The 14186-nt window shown below is 35.9% G+C and overlaps 1 protein-coding gene across 1 annotated transcript in view; it reads right to left on the reverse strand.

Annotated features, from left to right (window-relative positions):
• Stxbp5l (syntaxin binding protein 5L) overlaps nucleotides 1-14186 on the reverse strand; it is a 208717-nt gene that overhangs the window by 104174 nt on the left and 90357 nt on the right. Inside the window, exons 11-12 of the mRNA XM_050148905.1 lie at nucleotides 9577-9731; nucleotides 4710-4782 (exon numbers count right to left, since the gene is read on the reverse strand). Coding sequence (XP_050004862.1) covers nucleotides 4710-4782; nucleotides 9577-9731 — 228 coding nt within the window. The remainder of the gene's footprint in view (nucleotides 1-4709; nucleotides 4783-9576; nucleotides 9732-14186) is intronic.

Below are 14186 nucleotides of genomic sequence, written 5' to 3' on the forward strand. Positions count from 1 at the left end.
TGGTGTGGCTATTGGAATTAAAGGTGTGTGTCATTGTAGCTACTGGGATTAAAGGTGTGTGTCATTGTTGCTTGGTCTGAGGCTGGCCAGTGTGGCTGTTTTACTTTTCTGATCATCAGACAAACATTATTTATTAAAATACAGATGAAATTCCACTACAGTAGGACCTTCTCTCCTCCCATAGGCTGCCCAATGACAAGCCTGCCTTTCCTCAGGACTCCACTGCCACTCTTGCCTCCAGGTAAAACTCCTCACCTTCTTACCCTTAAACCACCCAGTTCCCATTGGCCCATTCTCAGAACCCCCTGCCACTAGGCAGTCCCTTCTTATTCCTTTTCTCTTGACCACCAAACTCACTGCTGGTCTTTTCTAGGACCCTGAGCAGACCTAGCCTCTAAGTAGATTCTCCTTCTTCTTCTTCTTCTTCTTCCCTAGAGTTCCCAACTCCTCACCTGCCCTCCCCCGAGTCCTCACATTGACTGTACCCTTTCTTTCTTTGAACTTACAAAACAAAACTCATATAGTCATCAGTAGATTCAGAAAGTACTTTGACTAAATTCAGCTTTCTTTCATGAGAGAAGTTTCGTAGAAAATAAGGTTGGCATGAATGTGCATTCATGTGTAAGAACTACATGTGACAGATCCAAAGTTAGTGTCATCTTAATGGAGAAAACCTCAATGTAATATCATTAAAATCAGGAAGACTAAGCTGTCCACCGTCTCAACTACTGTTCAATAAAATACATAATGTCTTGCTAGACTATTATGATGAGAAGAAGTTCAAATAGGAAAATAACTCAAAGCAAACTTGGTTTTGGATAATATGATGCTACATATAAGAAACACTAAGAGTCAATCAGAAAACTCCTAGAACTAAAATTTATACTTCCTACAAAGTGTCAGGATTAAAAATAAACATCAAAAGTTTATCTATATACCAAAATGAAACACACTGAGGGAGAAATCACAGAATTAATTCTATTTGTAATAGTCTTTAAAAAAAAAAACCCTCAGAATAAACCTAATCAAGGAGGTAAAGAACTTCTACAGTGGAAACTTTAAAACTTGCCAGGTGGTGGCGGCACATGCCTTTAATCCCAGCACTCGGGAGGCAGAGGCAGGCAGATCTCTGTGAGTTTGAGGCCAGCCTGGTCTACAAGACCTGGTTCCAGGACAGGCTCCAAAGCTACAGAGAAACTGTGTCTTGAAAAACCAAAATAAATAAATAACCCTTATGAATACATTAGAAGATGGAAAGTTTTCTTATGCTTGTGGACTGTTATAATGTTAAAATGATAATCCTACCAAAAAAATTTACAGATTCATTCAATCCTAATCAAAATCCCCATGCTATTATTCACGGAAATTTAAAAAAAAATCTTAAAATTAATATAGAGACATAAAAGACACTGGAGGGCCAAGGAAATCCTGAGCAAAAAGAATAGAGACATTATTATACCAGATAGCAAGTTATTTAACAGAATTATAGTACTAAGGAGTATTGTAGTAACATGCACCCATGCATGCATATGTGCACACAGGCACACACACAAGCACACACACATACACACCCAGAGGGAGAAAAGGAGAGAGATATCAATGAAACAACCTAAGAGTCCCAACTAGAAGTCCATTCAACTACCAACATCTGATTTTTGACAAGCATGCACGCTGGAAGAAAGACAACATTGTCAACAAATAGTTTTGGGAAAACTAAATGTCTACATGCATAATAATGAAAGTAGACCTTCCCTGTTAAAAACAACCACTATATGGAATTCTGTAACTGCTAGGAGAGATGGAAGGGAGTAGACTACAACAAACAGGAATAGATAAGAATGTTGTAATTAGACCTACAATCACTCAGAAATAAGGCCAAAGATTGACAAATGGATGCTCATGAAACTAAAAATCTTCTGTACCACAGTCAATATGATGAAGAGGCAACCTACAGAATGGAAACAATTCTTTTGTCAGCTATATATCTTCAAAAGGATTAATGTCTAGCATACATGAAAAACTAAATAAACAAGGAAATAAAAAACCAATTAAAATGAGCTATAGGTCTGAACAGAGAATTCTCAAAATAATATCAATGCTTAATAAACGCTTTTGAAGAGTATTTATCACTAGTCATCAGAGAAATGCAAAATGTAAAACTGCTCTGAGATTCTGTTCACCCCTAGTCAGAATGGCCATCATCAAGAAACCAAATGCTGGCAACGATTTGCGGAAATAGGATTTGCTGTTGGTAGAAATGTGAACTTTTGTAGTCATTAAGAAAATTGGTGTGGAGATTCTTCTAGAAGAGTGTTTCTCAACTTTTCTAATGCTGTGACCCTTTAATGCAGTTTCTCATGTTGTGATGACCCCAACTATATAATTGGTTTTGGTGCTACTTCATAATTATATTTTGCTACTTTTATAAATCATAATGTAAATATCCAATATGCAGGATATTTGGCTCTTGTAAAAGGGTCATTTGATCCCCAAAAGGTTACAACCTACAGGCTGAGAACCACTGCTTTAAAAGTCAAAGACAGAACTACCACACGCTCCAGCTGTTCTACTCTTAGACAAGAACACAAATGATACCGTATCCCCTACTATAGAAATACTTGCTTGTCCACGTTTCTACTTGCTCTTTTCAAAATAGCCAAGGAATTGAAACAGTCTAGATGTCCCCCAACTAATGACTAGATAACAGAAATGTGCTACAGTGGGATTTTACTCAGCTGCAAAGAAAACGAGGCTTTGAAATTTGCAGGTAAATGGGTGTCTCTAAAAAATTAGAGCCCGACTTAAGGCTAGCCAGGCACAGGAAAACCAACACCACACTACCCATCATGTACATCTCATATTCTCTTTCATATGAAGATCCCAGCTCCAAATCTCTAATTTTGTGTGTTCAAATTTAGAATACTAGGATAAGACCAGAACCTAGAAAGGGGCCATGGTGGAAATGGTCACAGGGGCTGGAAATAGTCAAACTGGAAGTGATCTGAATCCTTTACCTGACAGGTAGTTTTTGTAGTTCTAGAAGCTCCTATATAGACTACTGGTGTACAAATAGTATCAATCGTCTTACACAGCTGTGAATTCTATGACCTAAAACACCAACCTGGAGAGCTAGAGGATCCCATTTGTGCAATAGAGGGCCCTTCCATTACATGGATAAATAGCTTCTGATTGAATTTGAGACCCATTCAACTGGAGAGAATCCATGTCTATTTCTATAAATCTAATCTGTACCCTTAACTGTAGAAATCATCGTCTCTATAGGTAACAGAGTACTGACATACATCAAGCTACTTTCTAAATATTTGTTTATACCCACAGAGATAACTACTCTCAGTCTTACTCTAGAAGCTTATCTTTCCAGTGGCATGTGGTTAAAACAGACTTATAGCTGCAGGGTGCTGAGAACATGTGTGGATGAGTGTTCAGCCCTAAATAAGACATTTATACCATCATGTCCATAGTTCATGGGATACTGAAAATAGAAGCAGAGTGGAAAAGAATGTAAGAGCTGATACAGGGAAAGGCTATAAAATGTCAGCCAGAAAGATATAGCTATGCAACCGCAAACTTATAGCAAGCAAGGATACCTTCCCTAAGTATGTGCAAGAATGGAACTTTTAACAATCCAGTATAGCTAGAGGAGGGTCTCAGTAGGGTCTGTTCTTCACAGTTGGACTATTTGCTACTGATAGATTTTGGCATAAAGAGAGCTATTGTCTTTAAGTCTGTGTTCATTGATGATTCCACCAGGTTCCAATGGATAGTTCTAACACACACAATAAAGTATACACAAATAAAGTATAGTACCTATACAAATTAGACTTTTATTATCTTAAACAAAAACTAAATCCTAACATTTGTAGGAAAATGAGTGCATGTGGAAATCATCATGCAAAGCTAAGTAAGCTAGACTAAAAAAGACAAAGACTGCCTACTTTCTCTTATATTCAGAATCGAGCGCTGAATGGGTGTGGTTTTATGCGATGAAGCTAGAAAGAGTTCACAAGAGTGGAAGAATTATCATAAGGAGAGACGAGCAAGGGACACAGGAAGGAAGAGAATACATGCAACATGAAACAAAAAGGCGCTGCTCTTACAATGGTGTATGTTAGTCCTTTATATTGATTGTAAAAGTAGACTTAAAAGTGATGAACATTGTCTTCCAGCTACGCATGTTTATGTCTCAGGGGTGAAAATATTTCCTCATTTTAAAAATAGAAATAAAAGGTAGACTACATTTTCTGTCCCTAAAATTCCCAGGCTTCAACAGTCTGCTGTGGTAGTCTCAAAATAGTTTCACCACATGTAATTTTCTTTTATCAGTTTTCCTTCAGTCAATAGAGTAACAGACAGACAGCGGTTACATTGTACATGTTTTATAACAATTTCTTTTGCTTAAAACAATGGCAAAAATGTTATTCCTTTTGTTCTGGATGTCTATAAATGCTGTGTCCAAACATCTGTTCTGCTTTTAAGATAAATAGAAATTTTCTTGTTACACAAATTTTCCTACTTCACTTTTCATCATTTAACCAAATCACATTCTGTAACTTTAGCAAGACAAATTTCACATAAGAAAAAACTTAATATCTAGAGAATTCCAATGCCAGTTCTCTAAAATGTGCTCCTGCATTTTTATTGTACTGAATAGAATTTGAAAGTAATTGGTGTTATTATGACCAACTTACTTGGTTTGTGTCAGATCGACTACAATGAGATCTTTCTCTAGAAGTACAGCAACAGCATAGGGTTCTTGAAATTCTACAACAGAAAGAAAAACATTGAAAAGTTTCCATACTGCATATTTTATTTAAACCACCAACAATGCATTTCCTTTATCATATATACATTTTATTTAAATGATGAGAAAACCAAAATATGAGCTAAGGTGACAAAGAATACTTTAATAAAATATGTTTATTTTACAAATATAATGTTAAGATCTCTAATAGAACTAGGAAAAATGAACATGTGTATAGTACATAGTCAAGTACATTCCAAAAATCACGAAGTGATGGCAATCCTGCCTAACAAAGAATGAGAGTGTCACTTCAAGTTTATGGTCACTATCAGACTCATCCATAACCTTAGTGGTTTAGATTTGAACCATGCCCACTAGGAGTCACACTGAGACTGCACTAACTCTGCTTCTCTGGGATATGATACACAATCACCTCACTATGATAGGAAAACACATGTAGTTGGGTGTGTACTTTGAGTCAATATGGTTTAATGTACTCCTATAGACTATTCCTGTGTGCATGAGTACAAACCTACGAAAATCAAACAGCATCATGGGTAAATTTCACATTTCTAAATCCAACCCTCTTCCAACTGTTCCTTTCCCCCATATTCTTGATCCATTTATATCCCACTGTTCCTTTCCCACCTAGTTTTGCTCCATTATATCCTAGGAGCTATCTCAAAACCCAAAGGCTGGGTGGGGAATAAGACTGACTATAAATCTTTCTCATGGAGTTTTTGTTCCAGGGATGTTTGCAAGCTGTGGACAGTGAAGAAGTAAGAATTCAGGAGCTACTGTGAGCTATGAGTAAATAAGGGTAATGGTATAAAATGTAACTTGTGTTAAGATAGGGAGCAGGGATTTAGTTAAGAGGCAAAGAGAGCATTGGATTCTATTTACAATAAAGGGCAAACGGGGAAAACGGGGAAAGTGAAGTTCTCAGGTTTAGATAACTGCATAAGAAAACATTTTAATGCATGATCTTTGATTCTCAGTAGCTATAAGAGTGTTATTTTTCAATAGTGTTGAGAAAACATGGCCAAAGAGGCATAGGTTTATCGACCAGTGGTTAAACTGAAATTTAAACTTAGGACTTTAAACTCTAACTTCCATCTGGTTTTCATTATACCAGAAGTTTCTAATGGCTAGTTTGGAAAGCTTTTATCCTAAACTCAATAATCACTCAACAGATGTCTTCTACAGAGGGAGGACTGAAGTCTTGGGTGGGAAATTTAAATACTGAAGTAGGCAGCCTTCAGAGTAACTTCCAGGCCTGAGAAGTTACAGTACCTACACAAGTTCATATTTACAACCAACGTGTACACGAGAGGAAAACACAAGAGGAAACACGTAAATGACAACAAGAGTTAGGACTTGCTGGTGCTTAGATAGTTATTTCTATGACAATAGTTAGTCTGCTGCAGTCCAAGGTTCAAACCGTTCTCATGGTTCCTACTATTTATCTCTAGCATTGATTTAAGTTTCTCAGTGTTGTTTTTATACAATTTAGCTCTCAATTTGAAGAGCAGCAGGGTTCCATATGACTAGTCATTTTCTCCTTGTCAGCTCCTCTTAGGAACATCATTGGCTAGGTTTATAGCAAGTGTTAAAAGATAAAATAACCAAAGCATTACCACGTGTGAATTAAAGTCACAGATAAATTAAAATTTTAGATTGTTACATCTGTCAAAAGTTATTGTTGTTCCTACACAAATAAGAAACTGGCAGCAGAAGTTTCACCTCTGTAGAAGCCCTCTGTATACTGTCATGGCTACTAAAAAAATTGTTTGGGAATCAATGCTGAGTTCAATTCTTTGCCTATTAACTAAAAAATTTTGTCTTGGGCAGATTAACTACATTCCTTGACATGAAGCTCCTCTTTCACTGAAATGGCACAATTACAAGTACCTTAAGCTGCTATAAAGTTATATAAAAAACACATACGGTGATATTTATAGCTAATAGATAACAATAGAAGTACCTATTTAGGTTGGTGTGTCTCAGCATTTAACCCTTGTTCCTACCAGGTAGGGTGAGAGAAGTTCTATCTCTATTATTCTGAAGAGAATGCATCATTTGAAAGGCTTAGAGATGACTGGCCAACTAAATATAGATGGGAACTGACAAGCTCTGATTACAGTTATTACTCTAGGTGATGATCCCATTAACAATGTTAAAACATTTGAGCTGTGAGAATGAGTCATGGCATCAGATGTCATAAAAGTATCAGCAGTATTAAAATTATTCATAACTTGGTTTAGCCTGGGAATGACATTTATCACTATGTAGCTATAAAGACTGGAATTCCCTATCAACTACTATGAAATAATTAAAATATATTAACACAAGGATATAAACAGTACATAGAATATTAGGTCATTTGTAGAAAGAAGAAGTATATGCATATTTGAAGAGAAGAATTAAAAAGGTGAGTAGCACCGGGCGACTTGGGAAAGGTCGTGAGAAACTTCATTATGTACAATATAGGCTTTCTTTTCTGGTGCTTTGATATATTCAATGTTTGAACAATTAACACATATTTGAGCAGTTACTATATTTATATTCCCATAAGTATAGTTAACAACATTTCTCCTCAAATCTGACAAATGAAAAGTTCAATTATCCTTATCAGTTTTCTGAAAAACAATTTATTAATCCACTTGTAGAGGAGAAAAGGTAGGGTTTAGCAGATTTATACTTTATTAAGAATCATTATAAATTATCCTTATATTGCTACTGATGTTCAGGAGACTACATATGAGACATATGTCTCATCTTTGCAACCATGAATTCTCAACTTCTATTTCAGATACATTTCAATACTCTTTATAGGAGCATTTTAGTCCAGTGGCCTTACTTTTCTTTTTGTTTCCTCCACATTTCCTTCCTAGGTGACTCTAACCTTTGTTCCTTTGTCAACTATATTCATAACTCCAAAGAACATTTATAGTGTGATAAATCATGAACAAATATTGTAAGATTTTTTTCCTTCTTTGTTCTCTAATAACTACTCATTCTTACTATTCTTTCTTTTAAACGCTGTGACTGTATGAAACATGTTGTGGTTTGGGTTTGTTTTAATGTTTTGTTCACTTTGAAGAAAATGAACAGTTTACACTACTATGGAGACTGTACTAAAACATACTGTGTAGCCTAGGCTGGTTTTGAACTCATGGCCGTCCTCTTGCTTCAGTCTCCCCAGATCTGAGATTATATAAATAAAACAACATGCCCAGATACAATAAATATATATATATTACCTACAAATGCCTTTGCTACAGTTTAGATTTTAAGAATCTCTCTTGAAACCTATATATTCCTTTAAAAAAACTATTAAAACTAGTACTTTCTTTCATCTTAGTATTTCTTCAAAGTTCTGTTTCTTCACAAATTTCTCCAAAAACCTTAGATGTTTTCCCATAAATTGGTCTTACCAAACCGCACAATTTACAAAACCTTTACTCAATATTCTCAATAAAGTCTGCCTAAATCCTATTTTTCTATTGAGGCTTTACATTAATATTTTAGTCATTTAACCAGCTATAAAGAGATGGATTATTTATACTATGAACCATGTAATTCAGCATTATAATCATGCATTACTTTAATAAATTATGGTTATTTCATAGACCCCATCAGACTTTATGCAATTTATGTAAAGATTACATTCATATTTCTATAAGCTTAACAAGTACTTATAGTATTGAGGCCACAGTAATGTTCAATAAATATATGTTGATAAAAAATGCAGGCCATTTATCTCTAGTAACTCTTGAAATAAAGTGCTACATAATTGCTATCTACTACATATTTTAAATATAAAGCAAAATAATTTAAAGAAAATCAACATGTTTAGTAATGAAACATGAAGTACATATTTTCATAGTTAACAAAATATTTTCATTTGCCTTTCCACTAATCATATTTGGGTAAAATTATTCCCTTCCTACACAAAATAAGTAAAACATGTAAGTATCTTACTTAGCAGCTAATAAGTTTCAGAGGTGAATCATAAATCCAGAGGTGAATCATAAATCCAAATATTCCGTCCCAAGTTTTTGTCCCTTTTGGAAATGTAGTACTATTTATTATATTGTTTTTATCATAAACTCATTTCTGGTTTATGTTTTAACCATTTTCATTTTTATATTTATTTTCTCATCATTAGAATCTCATCATTTGTATGAGTTTAGAACTAGTTTCATGCTTACAAAGGTTTTGCATCTTTACTCAAGATGATAAATATATACATGCATCTCTCCTCCCAGAGGTCTTATGACTCTTCTCCATATTAAAATAAATCACTAACCACACATCAGCAATCCTAGAGTAATCAGATGTGCTGCAGTTGCATCTGAAGCAAAGCCAGATGGGAAAGAGATGCAGCACCACCAGAGTTACAGATCACTGATATCAGGTAAGTGCTTTAACTTTGATTGGTATTGGGATGGGATGGGTGGAGCTGGTCTAGGAGAGACTATTAGGAGACCTCAGTTTCCCCAAGTGATTTCACCCTGGACCCCTATCGGACCCTCCCAGCTCAGCTTCCACCATCCTTATCAAAGTTTAAAGCACTTACCTGATATTAGAACCTGCAACGCCAGCACTGCTGCACTACATCTGTCTTACTTCCAGTTTGCCAAGTAGGTACAATGCAGAACCTGCGCCAGCAACTGTAGCTCACAGTGTTGTACCACAGTGGATACCTGCTGCCAAAACTGAAAATATTTAACCTTAATTTCATTAGGAACTTGTCATTTAAAAATGATATCTTTTTTTCTAAAATTAAATGTTTCATTTTATCTACTTACCATTTGGATAAGGTGTTTCACATAAAGTTAGAAATTCAACAATAGGATGGTCCATTTCAAGTACTGTAATTGCTTTTCCATGCATGATGGTTAAACTTGGTCTTCTGCAAGCTTTGTCATATGACAGCCCACCAGAGAATATTATAAATGGTTCACTACATAGGGGGAAAAAGGGTAATGAGACTATATTCTTTAAGATAACATGAAGTCAAAACATAAGCCTTGAAATAATAAGTTCAGAGGAGATTATCTACAATGCAAATGGCCTTCCTGATTCTAGTTTCTCAACTAACAATGACCATTTTATCATCCCCCTTTTCCGGATCTACACACTAGCTACTAGAATAACTATGGGTGAGTGCAAAGATATTTGAGTGGCACTGGGGAAAGACAAGCTGGAGGAGAGTGGAGTCACTGGCTCTCAAAGGGACTTTTTAATATTTTATTTGGCTACCAAATCTTATATCACTATCATTAGAACATTAGTTATGTTATAATATTAAACTAATAAGTGGAAATGTGGGACCCAAGTCCCTAAAATGAAAGAGAGAGGCAAATTTTAATACAAAGAGAAATATCACAGTGGGAAGCTCAGAATGGTAAACGAGAACATGAAAATTGTAGGTAATAAAGTTTCTGTAGTAAAAGGTTTTTGAGATAGAAAAATATGTAAATGAATTATAATTTATTATAGAATATCTTCTCAATTTTATGCATATCTAGCAAGCTCTAGCTGACTCAAGTAATTTCATATAAAATTTTAGTGTGTCACTTTAGTACTTTTATTTTTGAAATTAAAATACATTACATTCCTTTTCTTCCCTCCTGTCCTCCCATATATGCCCTCCTTTGTTCTCTCTCAAATTATGGCCTTTTTCTTTAATTGTTTACATGCACGCACATGCACGCGCACGCACACACACACACTACTCAGTCTATATATTACTTTTCAAAGTACGAATAAGTAATAAAATGAGTGTCATTCATTTCTCAACTTGTTTGGATTGAGGAATGAGACTTTGGACCTGGGAGAGAGGAGAGGTTGGGGGAGGCTGGGAAGACTGGAGGGAGGGGAAATGGAGTGGTCAGAATGTAATGTATGAGAGAAGAATACATTTTCAAAACAGAGATGAATGGAAGGAAGGAAGGAAGGAAGGGAGGGAGGAAGGGAGGGAGGGAGGGAGGGAGGGAGGGAGGGAGGGAGGGAGGGAGGGAGGGAGGGAGGGAGGGAGGGAGGGAGGGAGGGAGGGAGGGAGGGAGGGAGGGAGGGAGGGAGGGAGGGAGGGAGGGAGGGAGGGAGGGAGGGAGGGAGGGAGGGAGGGAGGGAGGGAGGGAGGGAGGGAGGGAGGGAGGGAGGGAGGGAGGGAGGGAGGGAGGGAGGGAGGGAGGGAGGGAGGGAGGGAGGGAGGGAGGGAGGGAGGGAGGGAGGGAGGGAGGGAGGGAGGGAGGGAGGGAGGGAGGGAGGGAGGGAGGGAGGGAGGGAGGGAGGGAGGGAGGGAGGGAGGGAGGGAGGGAGGGAGGGAGGGAGGGAGGGAGGGAGGGAGGGAGGGAGGGAGGGAGGGAGGGAGGGAGGGAGGGAGGAAAAGGGAAGGGAAGGGAAGGGAAAAGGAAGAAACTCCTGTATGTGTCTGTTAGTGCATGTACAGAGACAACTGCCGTGTGGAATAGCAAGTACAGGCAGTGAGGGAAGACCTATGCTGAATATTGGTAGTGCTGTCCAATAGTGTGGGGTCCATGGAGGAATAAAAGAATGAGAAAGTGTACCAGCATAGGTTTCCTCTTTTCTCTCTCTGCTTCTTGGCTAACATAATGTAAGCTACTTTCCTGCTGCTGTGAAGGTTTTAATTCGCCTTGACATAAAACTAAAATTAATGGAGTCACCCAGTGACAGTCTAAAGCAACCTAAAGCCAAAGGGGTCTTCTTACTTTAAGATATTTATTCTCGTAATTTCTTATAATGACACAAAGTGATGAACTCAATGAGGTTTCTTTTGATGAATATAAATATTGTAGCTCTCTATAAATAGCTTAATAACTTTTCATTTTCTATTCTAAACTCAATACACATATTTATGTTAAAAAAGAAGTATTTTCAACAAGTAAATACCAGATTGAGAATATTTCCCTCCAAATACATTTGAAAGGAACTAGAGAGTCTTTGCTTCAAGTCCTTTGAAAGTCTGCTTTTCTAAAAAATACACTTCCACTCTATCTGCTAAAAAGAAGTTGCCTGTTTCTATAAATCACTGTATCTCCTCTTTTCTGTCTTATAGTATGCAATTATTAGTTAACTTAATGCTGACTACAGAACAAAACCAATAGAATTTTTAATATACCTATCACATTTACATATAAAATATCTTTTCTAATTTTTAAAAATTATGTCTTGACAAAGAGCTCTTCTGTTCTCTGAGTCTGCATTGGGGATGATTTTAGTGAATGGCCTAGCATGTGCAATTTGATAAAGTAAGTGAAGAGTCCACTAATCTGGTATTAGGAAGCACACGTCCTATCATTTGAAGTATATCTACCCTATAGCATTGTATTATAAACCTGCAGTACATACAACAAAATTTATTTTCAAGTAGTGAAATGTAAGCACACAAATGATTCTTTTTTTATGAATTGCCTTGGCCATGGTGTCTCCTCACAGCAATAGAACAATGACTAAGATGGATTCATTATTAATCCTTCTAGGCTCTAGATATTTGTGTCATCATTATCTCCCTATTTTGTTTATTTTAATCTCTTACCATTTTATTTTAATCAGTGTATCAATTTTTAAAAATGTGATCCAGTACCAACCAGAATTTTTTACAGATACACATACCCAAGGCCCCTGCCAAACTTTCTGAAGTATTAATCAGGGAGGGTGGCAATGAATTTGAACAAATTCTATGCTTAGAACAAAACAAAAACCAAAAGAACAAAACACGTCTTGCTTTAAAAATCTAATACTATCTGGTAACAAGAACATATGGGGTCACACACGTGTGTGTGTGTTCCTCTATATATGCATGAAACAATTAATGAAAAGGACAGTATCTTTATTAAGGTACAGTCTAACTTTGATATAACTTTCAGTAGAGTACTGGACTGTTTCTGGGTCCCATCTTTCATTCTTTTTCAGACTAGTACACCTCCAAATTTTTCCCTTGCTTTAAATTTCCAGAGATCATTTAAAGCAATAATCACAAAAATAAAAACAAAATTGTCTGCATGCACTGTATTCAAGTGGAATGAAAGTAAGTATGACCAATAAAATACATATTTCACATTATAAATAGAATTATTATAGTTAGGATACTAAGTGCTAAAACAAATTAAGAGTAATGAAATTCTGCTAACAACGTAGAATACCATGGTTTTAATATAATTATAATGGTGATTTGATTTATTAGGAACCTGAGTATGCCTTCTTAGTTGTGAAAATCTATGCCTTATACATTATTTCATCTAGTTTTCATGTATTTCAGGTATTACTAGTGATGAAACTAAAGATAATGATATAATTAAAAATCTCAGCCATGTTACTGCAAAGTCAGTGATGTTAACTGTGGCGTCATACTGCTTCATTTGAGCCCTGGCTCCCAAAGGCTACTTTACTTTCGCCTTTAACACCTATCTCAAATTCTCTCCCTAAGGAATTTTCCTGACCTCTCTCTTGATAGCTCTTCTCTGCATGGCCTTCTTAGGCTAGGTGTTCCTTTTCCTTATTTTTTTTCTTTAAAATTTTAATTGCCCAATAAAAAGTTAGAAATGTGATATATATTTACAACTCGATTATACCCTTGTCCGTTTTCTATTCCCCCAAGACAAACATCCATCAAACTACTTCTCATGCTATTTAAAATCACTAGTATTTTGTCTTGGTCTTTGCTACTAAAGCCTACCAAATTAAAAAGCTGGTAATAAGTTATGTTTTAGCTCACAAATCAAATTACACAGTGTGTAGTATATAGTTAAAACCAATGGAATCAACCTGAACATTGAACCTGAACATTGCTGAGCATGTCACAGGAGTACACTTTGAAAACAACACCCTTGTAGCCAAGAAAGCCCTGAAGTCCATGGGTCCTGAGATTTATTGTGCAAAAACGCATCTCAGGCTTCACATGAAACTATTTGTTCTCATTTTGCTGATTTATTTTCAAGATTTGTAATCTATAAAACTATTGAACACTAATTGATAATTCAATAGATATTATAGACTTTAGGACAGTCAACACTGAAGTAAGGAAAAAATTCTTTTGAAAAAAATTACACAAGTGAAAAGGAAAACTAAATAAAGCTATAAGCTGTTTGGAAAAATTAATATAATTTCCTGACCCTCAAAGATCCTTAAAGTTTACACTGCATAACTTGTGATATACACTAATGGATCTAAAGGCACAAGAAAACTTGTAATTATAATATTCTAAGACAATAGTTATATAAGATTTTGTTTCCATCCACAATGTTTAAAATTTGGAATATTTCATTTTTTAGTTATATTATACTAAACTGGACTGCTAAAGGGGTATTGAAAATTTATCATCACAATTTTATACTATTAAAATTTCAGAAAAGGAAGTTTTAACAAACATTTATATCTGTGATGCTAATAGCAC

Source organism: Alexandromys fortis, unplaced genomic scaffold, assembly GCF_014885135.2.
Source record: "Alexandromys fortis isolate MF-2015 unplaced genomic scaffold, M_Fortis_MF-2015_v1.1 scaffold_4, whole genome shotgun sequence".
Lineage (NCBI taxonomy): Eukaryota > Metazoa > Chordata > Mammalia > Rodentia > Cricetidae > Alexandromys > Alexandromys fortis.